Genomic DNA, 16336 nt, shown 5'->3' on the forward strand with positions numbered 1-16336 from the left:
TATATCCATGGCCTTTAAAGAAATTTTTTTATATTGAAACAGAGGCTTACTAAGTTACCCAGGCTAGGTTTGAATTTGCTGTGCTCCTCCCTTAGCCTCCCAGAGTGCTGGGATTGCAGGCATGTAACATCACTCCTCAGCTTACTAAATTATTTTAAATAGAACTATTCTTGGTTTTCCCTTTTTGTTCTGTTTTTTAGATTTAACTATATTTTTAAATCTTTGGGCTGCTTCAGTTGGTCGTGTGTCACCATTTCCCCAACATAATATATCATAGGATAAAACATGTGAATTCAGTAGCTACTGTGTAATAGTATTGATGCTGAGTATCTTATCAACTTGTACTATTTTGAGGTAATGCTGCCGGGACCCTAAAAATAAAGATTTGTATCTTGTGCTATCAGATTAACATGTATACATTATGAACGCTAGTCTTACTCTTCATCAGCATAAGAAATCTCATGCCTTAGTGGGAACTGGCTATTTAAACTTGAGGTTCCTACCTGAATCTTCTTATAAAACATTATTCCCTTGGGACTTTACTTCATTCTGTAGACTGCTTCAGAAGTGTCAAATGGTTGTACCTGGAATTAGCTTTCCCAAAGTTTCACATTTTTTCTTTTTTCTTATTACCATGGTGCTTGCTTTCTTAGAGTATATGGATGGAAACACATCGTGTAAATGAACCAAAATTCTCATCTTATATTCTATCCTGGCCATCTAAACTAGATCCAGCTGCTCATATTTCTTTTCCTGCCCTTCATCTGATCCATCGTAACCAATTACGATGTAGACATGGAAAAAAATAAAGATGTAGACATAGTGGCGAGGAAAGGGAAAGAAAACCTCTGTTTTTCCTTGGAAGAAACTGCATATGGAAGGGATCATCTTTACTTTATTCAGGGTTTATATCAAAGTGTTTCCTTTGAGATAGGGGATGGGAGTATCTTGTGTAGCACATCATATTCCCAATTTTTGGTCTTTTGTAGGTTGATAATGAAACATATATGCACATGATTAGGTGTTTTCACAATGCTAAATTTCTATAAACATTTTAAAAGTTTTATTCTCATTGTCCTACATTACTGTGAAAGAACACATTTCCCATTGCCCTGAGTTTGCCAACATTTTGAATAATGATTTAAACTATTTTTTTAGAGTAGATTTTTTTTTTTTGTACTGAGGATTGAACTTAGGATCTTGCGCTTGCTAGGCAGGTGCTTGTGCTGCTGAGCTATATCCCCGGCCCTTTTTTAGAGTAGATAAATGCAGGATGTTTCTGACATTTCAGAATTAAAACCTAGAATCACATCTCTGAGAAAAACAATGTGAATAATACTGTTATTACTACATGATCTTTGACCTTAAAAAACTTACTACTTTAGGAAGGCATCATTATCCTTATGAAAAGCATTTGGTTTTTTGTTTTGTTTTAAAGAAAATAAAAAAATAAAACAACAACATGGCAAAAACAAAGCAAAAACGATAAAAATTATACAGGGTTTCAAAACAGGATGATTGGAATTAACGGTGGTTGTTATATTACATATTGTTATCTTCAGTGAAGTTGCTCAGATTACCAGATGTAAGAATGTGAGATTGATCAAACCATGAAAGGCATTTGTTGAATGCCTTTCTGTAAGTCACTGCTAGGTACTATGGAACTAATATAAGATTTCTGAAAGAATGTGAATGGACAGATAGTAACAAAGAAATGGTTATAAAGGCAAGAGTGATCCTTAAGCTCTGGATGGTTGGAGTTGTTGCCATGGTAGAACAAAGTGAATACTGGATCTATTATTTTATGTAAACCTCTCACAATCTTGAGTGTGATAATATCTTCATTTTATAGATAACAGGACACAAGAAATAACTGGAGCCAGAATTTAAACTTGTATTTTCTATTTTACCATTCTATTTTCCTATGCAGGGTTTTAGGGAAGATAGTAAGAAATGTTATTGTTAGCAGATAGACAAAAAATTTTGTAGTTGGGGACACATTAAAAATATGTATGAAGGGATGATAGTTAACAGAGCAATGTTTTAAGAAAATTAATCTGAAAAAAAAAAGAAAAGAAAAGAAAATTAACCTGATGTGAGGTCCTGGGTGCAATACCCTGTCACTAAGAAAAAAAGAAAACCTCGACTTGGTCTGTAGGTTTAATTGTACCAACTAAAAATATAATAGATTGCTTGTGACTAACGGATTGTTTTTTAGAATGTGGAATTTGTAGAATGTTCATCACTTTCAGTTATCTTTTAAGAGTTCAGCTAATTCTGCTTTGTAAGGTGATAGTTATAGAATTAAAATACAAGCTGTCTTTCTAATAAAACAGCACGTAGTTTTTTTAGATGATTAATGTACTTTTAAAATATCAATTTTGAAGCTGGGCATGATGGTGCATACCTGTAATCCCAGCACTCGGGAGGCTAAGGCAGAAGGGTTGTTGGGAGTTCAGGACCAGCCTGGGCTACAAAGTGAGCTCAAGGCCAGCCTGAACTGCATAGCAAGACCTTGTCTCAAAAAAGACATATGTACATACATACATATATACATAACAATTTTGAGTTAATTAAATTAACATTCAATAAAGTATACCCATCTTAACTATCAAGCCTAACAATGTATGCATTATAGGATCATTGCCATGATCAAATCCCCTAAAATCTTTGTTTTTATTTATTTATTTTTTTTGGTGCTGGGATAGAACTCAGCACCTTATGCTTGCCAGGCAGGCACTGTGCCTCTGAGCTACATCCCTGCCATTTTTTCTTGAAGTAGGAGTTACATGCAATTACATTCACTGTTTTTGGTATATAGTTTTTAGTTTTGTTAAATTCATGTAATCAGGTAACAATCATTAAAATCCAGATAAAGATTAAACATTATTTTCATGCCTTTTATCATCAAATCTCCTATCCCCACGAGTTTTTAAGTGTCTGATGTCAGAAAATGAATACTGTAAAAGTGTAATAAATTAATTACTTTTAAGGATAGTGTAGTTTTTTTTTGTTTTTTTTTTTTAATAGGGTCTCACTATGTAGTTCCTGCAGACCTTGAACTCATTATGTATCCCAGGCTGGCCTTGAAATTGTGGCAGTCTGCCTGGTTCAGCCACCTAAGTACTGAGATTACATGTTTATAACACCATGCCCAGCTTTTTTGAGACAAGGTCTCACTATATAGTTCAGGCTGGCCTTGAACATGTGATGATCTTGAGTGCTGGGATTATAGGCATGTATTTTTTTAAAAAAAATACGTTGATAATGATATTTAAGTCATTTTTAATTTTTCCATTGTTTATGCTAACTATGCTTTAACTTTTATCTTCTGTAGTTATTTTGTCCTCTATTGATATTTTAGCATATCAGATAGTTCCTTACTACTATTTTTTGTTTTTTGGTTTGTTTTGGTCTTTTTCAGACAGGGTCTTGCTATGCAGTTCAGGCTGGCCTTGAGCTCACTTTGTAGCCCAGGCTGGCCTCGAACTCACAAGGATCCTCCTGCCTCAGCCTCCTGAATACTGGGGTTACAGGTGTGCGCCACCACGCCCGGCACTACTATTCTTTAAGTGACCTCTCAAAGCCTCTAATCTGTAATTTTTAATTTAATTTTATTATTTTAGGTTGTTTTTTTTTGTGGTACTGGGGATTGAACTCAGGGCCTTGTGCATGCTAGGCAAGCACTCTACCACTGAGCCTCATCCTCAGCAGTTTTATTATTTTAAATAATAAACTCAAGGCCTTCAATGTGTTAGGCAAGTGTTTTACACCGACCCACATCTCCAGCCCTGCAGTAGTTTTATTTAGAAGTTTCATGGCTTATTTCACTAAAAAGATAGGCATCCCCACAACTTTCAATGAAATATCTTATGTGGGTCTGTACTTTTTGTGATACTGGGGATTAAACCAGGACCTTTCAACTGAGCTACATTCCTAGCCCTTTTTATTTTCTTTCTTTTCTTTTCTTTTTTCTTCTCTTCTCGTTTTTCTTTTTTTTCTTTGAGAGAGCGTCTCGCTATGCAGTTCAGGCTGGCCTTGAATTCACTATATAGCCCAGGCTGGCCTGAAACTTGCAGCAATACTCTTGCCTTACCCGCCTGAATGCTGGGATTACAGGTGTGTCCCACTATCTATTCACTATTTTTTAAGTTTTTTGAAACAGGGTCTCCCTATATGTAGTTGAAATTCATCGTGTAGCTCAGGTTGCCCTTAAACTACTTCACCTTCCCACATGCTGGGATTATAAGTGTGTAGTATGGCGCCCAGATTCTCTGGTTTAGGAAAAACAGTCCTAGGGGCTGGGGATATAGCTCAGTGGTGTAAGTGCCTACCTGGCAAGCACCAAGGTCCTGAGTTCGATTCCCAGTACCCCCCGCCCAAAAAAAAATCAAGGAAAAACAGTCCTTAGAAAATTAAACACTGTATAGTTTCATTTCCGGTTGTTACTTGTTCTTTAGCATGTTCATTTCGGGGGGGCTGTAATTCCTATGTGTTACTACCAAGCAGCCTGAACCACTGGTGATACATGGATAACTGAGTCATCAGACAGCTTTTTATTAATTAGTAAAAGCTCAATAAAAGTGATTGGATCCATTTATACCACCAGTGGTAGAAGCCACAGATGGGATAGTCATGGATGTACCACTGTGGGGATGTTTTTGGTTTGTTTCTTTTTTTGGCGGTACCAGGGATCGAACTCATGACCTTGCGCTTGCCAGGCAGGCACTGTGCCGCTGAGCTAATCCCCAGCCCCAAAGGTGAGTTTCTCAGTCTTTTTTGTTGTTGTTGTTTTTCGGTTCCGGGAATCAACTCACGACCTCGAGCTTCCCAGGCAGGCGCTGTGCCGCTGAGCTAAATCCCCAGCCCCTACAGTGTGGGGATGTTAATGTCCTCCATTCTGAGTGTCTCTGAAATTGCCCCCTTGATATATAAATACTTAGATTGTCACCACCAATGGATTTTGGGTTTTTCTTTTTACTTTTTCTTTGCAGTATGGGTATTGAACTTAGGGCTTTAGGCGTGCTGGAGAAGCTGTCCACCACTGAGCTATGCCCCCAGCTCTTTTACCCTCTTTAAAGCAAAAAACCTATGTCTGTGGTATACACCTATAATCGCACCACTCAAAAGGCTGAGGCAGAAGTATTGCTTTGAGTTCAAGGGCAGCCTGGTCTACATAGTGAGTTTAAGGCCAGCTTGAACTACAAAATGAGACCCCAGTCTCAAAACAAAACACATACTTTCTACTGATCTCGTGTTGTCCTGTAACTACTACTTTTGTTCTTTTGACTAGTCAGTTCTTGAGTAAGGGATCAGTATTGTTTCCTTGTCTCCTCCATCTGTTCTCTGTAGCCCTTTATTATCTTGATTCTGCATATTTCATCACAGAAACTGCTCTGAAAAGTTAGGAAAGGCTCTAATCAACGACTAAACTTACTTTCTTTTGCAACTTAAAGGTACTACAAAAGCCTTTTTATTCTATCCTATCCTAATAGTTTTTCCATTCTTAATAGCTGTTTTTTGCTTTCTATGGCTTTGAAAGGCAGAAGTGAAAATGACTTGTTAAAAAAGTAAATTACACATCTTTTTTTTATCATGTATTTCTCTCCTAATTGAAATGTAAAGTAATGGTTCTGCATGATTTGTTAGGGTTGAGTGTCCATTGCTTTAAAATACTCAAACACAAGGTAGGGCTTATTGGTGCATGCCTGTAGTCCCAGCAAATCATAAGGCTGAGGCAGAAAAGTCACAAGTTTAAGGCCAGACTGAACAAGTTCATGAGACCTCTCAGCAAAAAACAAGGGCTGGGCATGATGACACATGCTTGTAATCCCCACACTTTGAAGGCTGGGGCAGGAGAATTGCCATGAGTTTGAGGCTAGCCTGGGCTACATAGTAAGTTCAAGGCGAGCCTGAACTACATACATAGTAAGACGCTGTCTCAAAAGAAAACAAAATTCAAACACTTAATTTTGAATTCAGTTACCCTTATCAAAATTTCCTTTTATGAACTGGGAAGGGAAAGCTTCCATTTTATTTTTTATAGATGGGACACTAAAGCACAGCAAATTATCAGACCTCTCAGTAGGCTCTTTTTTAACTACCTTTTTTGGCACATTTGCTTTTATTTTTGTGAGTTTTCTGATTGTTTATATTTGTGTGGTATATAAACGTAGTCTGGATGTTGTGCTTTACAACAAAGCACAGAGTCATGGAATAGAAATGAAGATGAGAGAATTCTCATTCCCGAGTAGAAATAAGAATGAGAAAACCAAAGATTTACAAATAGCTGGAATAGTTTTGATTTTAATGGTTTTTTTTTAAAGTTTAGGCTATTTTATTATAGACCATTAAAGTGATAAAAAATTTTTGTTTGTTTTGTTTAGCTTGTCAGCTCACTTGCAGCTTACATTTACTGGTTTCTTCCACAAAAACGGTATGTATTTTAAAGTAAATATTTTGAAATTTTAACAGCAAAATACCACTATGAGTGTAAAAGAGAAGAGTATTTAGGGTATATATTTATAAAATTATAATTAATGGTAAATATGGTTTTTTTCTTTTTTTTTTTTGACTGTATTTTGTTTGTGTGTGTGAAGCTGGGCATTGAACCTAGCCAGGGTTTTGTACAAGCATTCTTCCAACACCCGCCCCTGCTTTCATAATGTTTTTGAAGTTATAAATAAAATTTTGAAGTTATAAATGATAAAATTATTAATGATAAAATTTTGAAGTTATAAATGATAAAATTGTTAATTAAGTGCCACAGAGCTGGGGTTGGTGAAGATTACCCTCAGTATGATCCATCTGCATAAACTCTTTTTTGTGGGGGGTACTCTGAATCAAACTCACAACCCTGCTTACAGGCAGGCACTGCACTGCTGAGCTATATCCCCGGCCCCTGTATAAACATTTTGAGTTAATGTTATTGCATAATTTTTTTAAACAATAGTAAAACAATTGAAATGATCACTGTTATCAATAGGTTGTCAGCTTGTTAGGTATTATATCAAGGAAATTATAAAATATTTTATGTTACTTCAGTAAAAGCTGAGAATATACCAGGAAAAGTTACTATTTTAAAAATGGATAAAACGTCTGTGAGCTTGTATATCCTCTAATTGTGTAATGGGATAAAATCTTTATTAGAAATATTGGTCCTCTTTGATATTGTTCAATAAGAAACAGTTCAGGGGACTGGGAGTGCTGCTCAGTGATGGGAATCCTACTTAGCTAGTATGCAAAAGGTCCTGAGTTCAATCTACAGCACTGTAAGCAAAAAAAATAATAATAATAAAGATAATTATAGTAGACAGTTTAATAACTGATTCTGTTTTTTATGGAAGAAATTTGAAATCTGATTATGTATTATGTAATGTAACTTTTAGGTTATACTTACGTCTAACCCATTTTTTATATAGGAGTAACCTGAGTAACATATTTGGTTTCCCCTTACATTATTTATAATTGTCTGCTGGAATCTTTATTTTAAATCATCCATATTTGGTTTTCTGTAGTACTTCTAAAGTGTATTGACTAGTACTTTTGAAGCTTATTTCACTTTTGGTGATACTGGGGCTGGGCTAAGGTCCTTCACACTGAGCTGCATCCCCATCCCTTATTATTATTATTTATTTATTTATTTATTTTATTTGCCCTTTTTTTTCAGGGTCTTGCTATGCAGTTCAGGCTGACCTTGAGCTCACTTTGTAGCCCTGGCTGGTCCTGAACTTGGAACAGTCCTCCTACCTCAGCCTCCCGAGTGCTGGGATTACAGGCATGCCACCATGCCTGGTTCTTACTCTTTATTTTAAGGGAGGGTCTTGCTAAGTTGCTCAGGCACTCAAAATTCTCCTATTTTCACCTCCCTAGTACTACCACACCTATCTATAATTTGACTTTCTTTTTTTTTTTGGTCATACTGGAAATTGAAACTAGGGCCTCTGTACGGCCGTATATCCTGTCTGTTTTGATATTCTTTTTTTTCTAATTGTGAGACAGGATCTTGCTAAATTCCCTAGGTGGGATCCAAATTTGCCATCTTCCTGCCTGCCTCAGCTTTATAGAGTGGTGGAATTATAGGGGAGTGCCACCAAACCTAGTTTATAATGTGAATTTTTTTTTTCTTTTTCTATTTGAGACAAGGTCTCACTATGCAGTTCAGGCTAGTCTTGAACTCACTTTGTAGCCCAGGCTGGCCTCAAACTCAAAAATCCTCCTGCCTCAGGCCTCCTAAGTGCTGAGATTACAAGTGTGTCCAACTATGTCTGGCTTATAATGTGAATTTATAGGTTCATTAGCCCTTTGTTTTCAGGGATTTAAAATATACAGGAATTGCAGGTGTCGTAGCATACGCCTATAATCTTAGCAGTAGGGATATTGAGGCAAGACCATCACCATGAGTGAGGTCCTGAGTTTGAGGCCAGCATGGGCTAAATAGTGAATTCACTGACCAGCCTAAAGTATATAGTGACCCTGTCTCAAAAAAAAATTATTTTGCCGTCTAATTGGACTTATGCAGGAGAAAACAGTGTAAAGTTTAAAAATTTCTCAGATTCACTTTAAGATTTTATTTTCTCCTTCATGTTAAAGTAAATGAGAAAGTAAAATGTTAATATGTCCATTTCCTGAAAATAATTTTCCATTTTAACTTTCAAATGACTAGAAGTTAGGAGCATCTGTTTGTATTGCCTCTCTTGTTTGTTTAAGTTATAGTTATAGTTTTACTTTTTAATTTTTTAATTTTTTATTTTTGGTCTTTTTGAGACAGGGTCTCGCTATACAGTTCAGGCTAGCCTAGAGCTCACTGTGTAGCCCAAGCTGGTCTGGAACTTGAATGATCCTCCTGCTCAGCCTCCAGAGTGCTGGGATTACAGGTGCGCCGTCACACCCAGCTAGTTGTTTTGTTTTGTTTTTTTAATACGGAGTAATTTTTAAAGAAACAAAGAGAGAAATCCAACATGAAGATCTCCAAAACCGAGGATGTGGTGATGCCCACCTGTAATCCCAGTACTGGGGAAGCTGTTGTAGTAACATTATTTTATTTTATTTATTTTTATTATTATTATTACTATTATTATTATTATTAATTATTTGTCTTTGTGAGACAGGGTCTCACTTTGCAGTTCAGGCTGGCCTTGAGCTCACTTTGTAGCCTAGGCTGGTCTCAAACTCACAGAGATCCTCCTGCCTTAGCCTCCCAGGTGCTGGGATTACCAGGTGTATACCACCACATCTGGCTGCAGTAAGATTTTTAGACCAGGCTGGGCTGCATAGCAAGACCCTGTGTTTTCTTTTGTTTTGTTTTGTTTTCTGGTACCGGGAATCGAACTCACGATCTTGTGCTTGCCAGGCAGGCACTGTGCCACTGAGCTAAATCCCCAGTCCCGCAAGACCCTGTTTCAAAAATACAAAACAAATAAAGAGATCCCTCATACATGGGATTTTTGTTTTTATTTTAAATGAAGACTAGTAATCAGTACTTAAAAGTGTTTAGAGTGAATTGATAGGGATGATAAAGAGTACTATTTTCATGCTGAATGTTTTTCCAAGAGTCTTTTTACCTTTTTTTTTTTTTTTTTTTTTTTTTTTTTGAGACAGTTCAGGCTAGCTTTGAACTCACTATGTAGCCCAGATTGAATTTGTTATGATTCTCCTGCCTCAAGCGCCTGAGTGCTGAGATTATAGGAGTGTGCCACCATGCCTGGCCTTTTTTGTCATACTAAAATGATGTTATCCTGCTTACAACTTCCATAGATACTAATCAAGAAATATTTATTTTTATTTGGTACCGGAAATCGAATTTAGGGCCTTGCACTTGCCAGGCAGGTGCTTGTGCCACTGAGCTATATCCCCGGCTCGAGAAATATTTAGCCATGTATCCTGCATAAGATTGTTTTGTTTTCTTTCAGTATGGACACTGAATAAAGTAGTAAATGGTAACAAGGTTTTTGCTAACTCATTGAAACTTCAGAGAAATTCCAGGGAATCCAGGCGTGATGGTGCACACCTGTAATCCCAGCACTAGGGAGGCTGAGGCAAAGGATCATTATGAGTTCAAGACCAGCCTGGGCTACAAGTGAGCTCAGGGCCGCCTGAACCTGCATAGTAAGACCCTGTCTCAAAAAGACAAAAAACAAAAGAGAAATTCCAGGGAAAGGGCAAAAAAAAAAAAAAGGTTTTTTCCCCTTTTATAATATTTAATATTTTTTAGCCTGGCAATCGTGAGGTCCTCAGTTCAATTCCTGGTACCACCTCCAAATATAATATTTTTTGAAATCCATTTCAGTCTCTTCAAGTTGATAGTAAAATCAAGAACTTCTTGAATATCTGTGCCTTCATAATCAAACATGTATAGTAGTAACTAATTCAACTTAAATTTATCTTAAATTTTCTAGTAGATTTAAGAAGGAGTACACATGAAAGATAACCTATTTTGTGCATAGTTGCCTTCCCAGGACTGTTATCATTCATGCTTCCAAGAAGATTTAACTGTATTTAGCAACATTATTTGGTTTGGAGTGTTTATGGGGGCAGTGGGTGGGCCTCTGGGACCTCCAGCATACTAAACAAGTGCTCTACCATTGAGGTTTATCCTTATCCTTCAAAAATTATTTTGAATAGGAGTTTATTCTTTTATTATAAGTATTAAATCTTCAAATCAAAAATAATCAGTCAGGCATGGTGGCACACGCCTCTAATCCCAGCACTCAGGAGGCTGAGGCAGCAGGATCACTGCGAGTTCAAGGCCAACTGGCGCTACATAGTAAAGTCAAGGTTAGCCTAAATTACACAGTGAGACCCTGTCTCAAAAAAAAAAAAAAATTTGCTATAAATTTGGAAGAGATGTAGGGAAAATAATGAGTAAACTTCTGATAAGTCTTTATTATAGGAAGTCTTTATTGTTTAAAATCTCCAGACTAGAAGAACAAATAATGTGTTTCTCTATAGTTTGTAAAATAAACTTTAAGGTATTGGTTTTCTATTTAGATAAGCCATCGCAAAACTCAGAAAATGAACAAAATTCTGTTACCTTGGAAGTCCTGCTTGTCAAAGTTTGCCACAAAAAAAGAAAGGTAATGTATAAAATGATGCTGGTAGATTAGGTGGATAATTTTCTGATTTAACATGTTGATGCATATATATTAGATTTTAAAGCCGCCTTTTGTTGTTACTGTTACTATACTGTGCACTGAACCCAAAGCCTTTGCACTGAGTAACATCCCCACCACTTTTAAAATTTTTTGAAACAAGGTTTTGCTAAATTCAAGTGTGATTTGAACTTAGCATCCTCCTACCTTAGCTTCCCAGAGTGGTGGGATTGTAAGTATGCCATTATGCCCAAGTTGTAATTTGTCTTTCATAGGTTCATTATCCCTCTCTCTCTGAATAACTAAATCACCCAGGCTGGGCTCAAATCTGCTATCCTCTTGTCTCAGCCTCTCAGAGTCCTGGGATTATAGGAATGTACCACTATCCTTGATCAAATTGAAGGCTTTTGTTGTGGTGGTTGTAGTTATTTTTGGAGGCAGGGTCTTGTTATGTAGCGCAGGCTGGTGTTGTACTCAGGGTAGTGTCTTGCCTTAGTCTCCAGAATGCTGGGAATACAGGCACACACCGCCACACATGGTTGAAAGGCAGTTTTTAAACCTCAGTAATTTAGCAGTTATGTCCATGACTGAATTTTAACACTGTAATTTCTTGCCCACCTTCCCTATATGTGTGTGTGTGTGTGTGTATATATATATTTTTTTTTTTTAATTTTTTTTTTTTTTTTTAATTTTCTAGTGACTAGGTGTCTATACAAAACTTTTTTAGTCTGAAAATGAACGAAACAGTTTTGTTTTCATTTGTTTATTTAGACAGGGTCTCACTGTGTAGTCCAGGCTGGCCTTGTCAGGCAGGTGCTTGTGCCACAGAGCTGTATCCCCCAGTGCTAGCCTTGAACTTGATTATGTAGCCCAGGCTGGCCTAGAACTCAGCGGAATCCTCCTGCCTTAGCCTCCTGAATGGTGGGATTACAAATGTTGTACCACCACACCCGGTTCAGTTTTATTATTTTATGACATGTATTTGGTTCCTTTTCTACCATCTCAGTCTATTAGCTTATTCCATAGGTCAGTACTACTTTTAATACCACTCTTAGGCAAAAAAAAAAAAAAAAAATTGTTATCAACTGTTAAGTTATTGCTTCAAATTCTTTTTTTTTTTTTTTTTTCCCCTTTGAGACAGGGTCTCGCTGTGGAGTTCAGACCGGCCTTGAGCTTGCTTTGTAGCCGAGGCTGGCCTCGAACTCACAATGATCCTCCTGCCTCAGCCTCCCGAGTGCTGGGAGTTATATCCCTAGCCCTTTATTATTTTTTATTTCAAGCCAGGGTCTTCCTAAATTACCCAGGCTGGGCTTCAATTTGGGATTCTCCTGCCTCAGCCTCCCAGACTTCTGGCATTATAGTTGTGTATCATCATGCCCAGGTCACTCTAGCTCAGAATGATGATTATTTTAATGTACCATCATGACCTATACTGTGTTTTCTTTGTTTTTTGTTTTGTTTTGTTTTATTTTGTCTTTTTGAGACAGGGTCTCACTATGCAGTTCAGGCTGCCTTGAGCTGACTTTGTACCCCAGGCTGGTCTCACAGTGATCTTCTTGTCTCAGCCTCTGGAGTGCTGGGATTAGAAGCGTGAGCCACCATGCCCAGCTCTACTTGTTTCTTATACCTGTGATAAAAAGTATTGTTATAATTATTATTGCTTACATGTGAATTAATTCAGTAATCTTTACTTTTACAGGATGTGAGTTGTCCAATAAGGCAAGTTCCCACAGGTAAAAAGCAGGTGCCTTTGAATCCCGACCTCAATCAAACAAAACCTGGAAATTTCCCATCCCTTGCAGTTTCCAGTAATGAATTTGAGCCTAGTAACAGCCATATGGTGAAGTCTTACTCATTGCTGTTTAGAGTGACTCGTCCAGGAAGAAGAGAGTTTAATGGAATGATTAATGGAGAAACCAATGAAAATATTGGTAATTTTTCTTTTTCTTTTTTGGTTTTGGTTTTGGTTTTGTTTTTTTTTCCGGTACCAGGAATTGAACTCACGACCTTGTGCTTGCCAGGCAGGTGCTGTGCCACTGAGCTAAATCTCCAGCCCTGACACTGGTAATTTTTCTTTCAGTAATTTTACTAGATTTCGTTTATCATTGGAGATTGAAGTAGTCAGTGAAAATGATTGAACCAGTATTCCTTCATAGTTTCTTTTCGAGTTATTTTAAAATCTTTGTTTCCAGAATCCATCTGAGTTAATATGTTAGCAAACAGCGAATTCATCCTTTGACTTTCTCTTTGTTGTAATTTATTTTGGTTTTATTTTGTTGTTTTGAGTTTGGGTCTGTTTCCCACATTGGCCTTTTAACTCCTGAACTCAAATGATCTTTCTGCCTCAGCCTTCTAAAGTGCTACAACTGTAGTTGCTCTCTGCCACACCTGACTTCCCTCATTTTGTTATGAAAAGTTTCAAACATAAACAAGTGAAAGAATTTTATAGAAAACACCTGTCTACACAGCACTTACACCAAATTGTGTTCTTTTCCTACCCTACCTTACCCAGCCCTGCCCTGCCCTGCCCTACCCAAGATTGGTTATTGCTATGTCTCCTGGACACATATGACTCCTAATTCCTGGGGTCAAGTGACCTACTTCTCTCAGCTTCTTGAGTGTTTGGACTACAGGTGCACACCACTCCATCCAGCTTGAACATGGTCATCTTATTATACTTAGCACATACTGACCCCTCCCATCCCTCTAAACTTCCACCAATTCTGAATTCATCTGTGAGGTAATCATTTAACTAACATATAGGTAGCAGAGATATAAAGATAATTAAATCATCCAGTCTTGTTCTCCAAAGGCTCACTCAATAGACATGAAATAAATAGTTGTAATTAAGAAGATAAATGCTGTAGGGCCGGGGACATAGCTTAGTGGCAGAGCACCTGCCTGGTAAGTGCAAGTTCCTGAATTCTATTCCTGGTACCAAAAAAAAAAGATGAATGCTCTAATAGATATACAGGTTAAAGTTCAGTGGAGAAGCATTTTAGGAGAAATAATCCTGAGTTTCTAAGTATTCTTTGAAGTTCTTAAATAGGAATGGTTGGTAAGGAATTTGCCTAGCAAAGACCGTTCCAAATAAAAATTAGTATTTGCAAGGATGTAGGGATATTGATGATTATTGTCAGAAAATAAAGGATACACATTTACAGCAAAAACATGGAATTGGGACAGGTATGGTCGGAACATTGTATTGTAACTTCATTGTAGTTAGTATCTCATTTAAGGTAAATGTAGTGTTTTTCATGTTAAGGGACCATATATCATAATTAGCACATTTTTGTTTGAATAATTGATTTATGAGAAATATTTGTTAAATTCAGATGTTAATGAAGAACTTCCAGCCAGAAGAAAACGAAATCGTGAAGATGGGGAAAAGACATTTGTTGCACAAATGACAGTATTTGATAAGAACAGGTAATATTGATGGACAAGTAAGACTTCCATAATGTTCTAGAAATGTTTTTATTCTGCAGTGGAATATGATGGTGATATGTTTGTTTCTTTGTATTTGTTTTTTATTGTTATGAATGAGGAAATTTTTGTACATACTGAATTTTTACTTCATCACATAGAAAACAAAAGAACAGATAAGGAACTCCGATTTGGCAAGTACTGTGTATATTCTGATTGTCTGCTCTTAGACATTGTTTTATGCAGTAGAAAGGCAACAAAGTCTTTGTCTTTCTGGAACTTAACTGTTAATACTGGCTACATACCACTCCACAAAAATAACAACTGATAAGCTGGGCATGGAGGCGCATACCTGTAATCCCAACCCTCGGGAGGCTGAGACAGGAGGATGATTGTGAGTTTGAGGCCAGCCTGGGCTATAAAGTGAGCTCAAGGCCAGCCTGAACTGCATAGCGAGACCCTGCCTCAAAAGGACAAAAACAACTACTAATGTCACTTAGTAGTGAATGCTGTGAAGAAAAATAAAAGAATAAATGGTTGCTGCTCATAGAGAAAGCTTGTGGGAAGAAGTAACATTTGAGCCAGAGACTGGAATGACATGGATCCTGTGCAAATTTTAAGGTTACATGTTTACTAAAGTTAAGGAAGAAAATTATATATAATCATCATCTCATGGCAGTACGAGCATTTGGCACAGGAAGAAAAGGAATACCAATGCTCAAAGTCATCCGTGCAGTTTTTGTTTGGGAATGGAATGCTTTAGCATCAGTAAAAGATCTAGGAAACAAATGGCAGCGTTCTTTTGTACTACGGAACTGAAGGATGAAACCTGTCATGAGCCATGATTTCTTGTATGAGTTTGATTTCAGGTTTTTAACAGTTCACTGTCAGTCATGTATAAGAAAGAGTCAAGAAAAATAACTGGGCCATTCCTCCTGTTTTGAAAATGTACTAGATTGGTGCTGTTAATGTAATCATTTGTAAACAGCCAGCTAGAAAAAGATGGAAAGCACTTAGCAAAAAGATAATTAAAAATAATGAGGGAGATATTCAACTGTCATCTTCTCCTAGAATATATAACCTAGTGTCACCTAATGTTAGTAATAGAAACCAATACAAGTATTTTTAAAGTCAGAGATTTAAATAGGGGAAAAAAAAAAAAAAAAAGGAATATAAATGAATTAGAAGATGCTGGTTGCACCTGTGTCCAAGCAAATAGGTTGAGGCATACTGGAATACATTGATATTGTTAAATGTTTTCTTTTAGGCAACAAGAGAGGGGATTTGTTGTATTTTCTTTTTTATTCTTTCTCCCTCATGTTGTATGAAAGATATTTTTATTTTAATTTAAAAAAACAAGAAACTTAAGAATTTTTCCTTTTGAAAATTTCCAAACCTATAGAAATGGTAAAAAAATACTGTATTTAACACCAGTATATCTTTCACCTAGATAACATGTTGCCACATTTGCTTTATTTCTTGGGTATATTTTGTGTTTTATGTTGAACCGTTTGAAAAATTACTTAGACCACTTTTTTTTTTTTTTTTTTTTTTTTTGTCTTTTTGAGACAAAAGGGTCTCACTATGAAGTTCAGGCTGGCCTTGAACTTGCAATGATCCTCCTGCCTCCGCCTCCAAGTGCTGAGATTACAGGCATGTGCCACCATGCCCGGCTACTTACACCACTTCATAGCTCATTCCTCACATTTAAGCATGTATCTTCAAAGCACAAAGGTATTTTCTGGCATAATCACAATACCTCTACTGTACTCTGCTTAGGAAATTAACATATAATAAAACCATTATCTCCCCATTTGATC

At 36.8% G+C, this 16336-nt stretch overlaps 1 protein-coding gene across 2 annotated transcripts in view; it reads left to right on the forward strand.

Annotated features, from left to right (window-relative positions):
* Suz12 (SUZ12 polycomb repressive complex 2 subunit) overlaps positions 1-16336 on the forward strand; it is a gene marked incomplete at its 5' end in the record, with an annotated part of 50374 nt that overhangs the window by 13379 nt on the left and 20659 nt on the right. For both annotated transcript variants that reach the window (XM_013503467.1, XM_013503468.1), the window contains 4 exon segments: positions 6387-6436; positions 10990-11075; positions 12790-13021; positions 14426-14519. In XM_013503467.1, the coding sequence (XP_013358921.1) occupies positions 6387-6436; positions 10990-11075; positions 12790-13021; positions 14426-14519 (462 nt within the window).

This window comes from Chinchilla lanigera, unplaced genomic scaffold (genome assembly GCF_000276665.1).
Source record: "Chinchilla lanigera isolate Chin_1 unplaced genomic scaffold, ChiLan1.0 scaffold00080, whole genome shotgun sequence".
Taxonomy (NCBI): domain Eukaryota; kingdom Metazoa; phylum Chordata; class Mammalia; order Rodentia; family Chinchillidae; genus Chinchilla; species Chinchilla lanigera.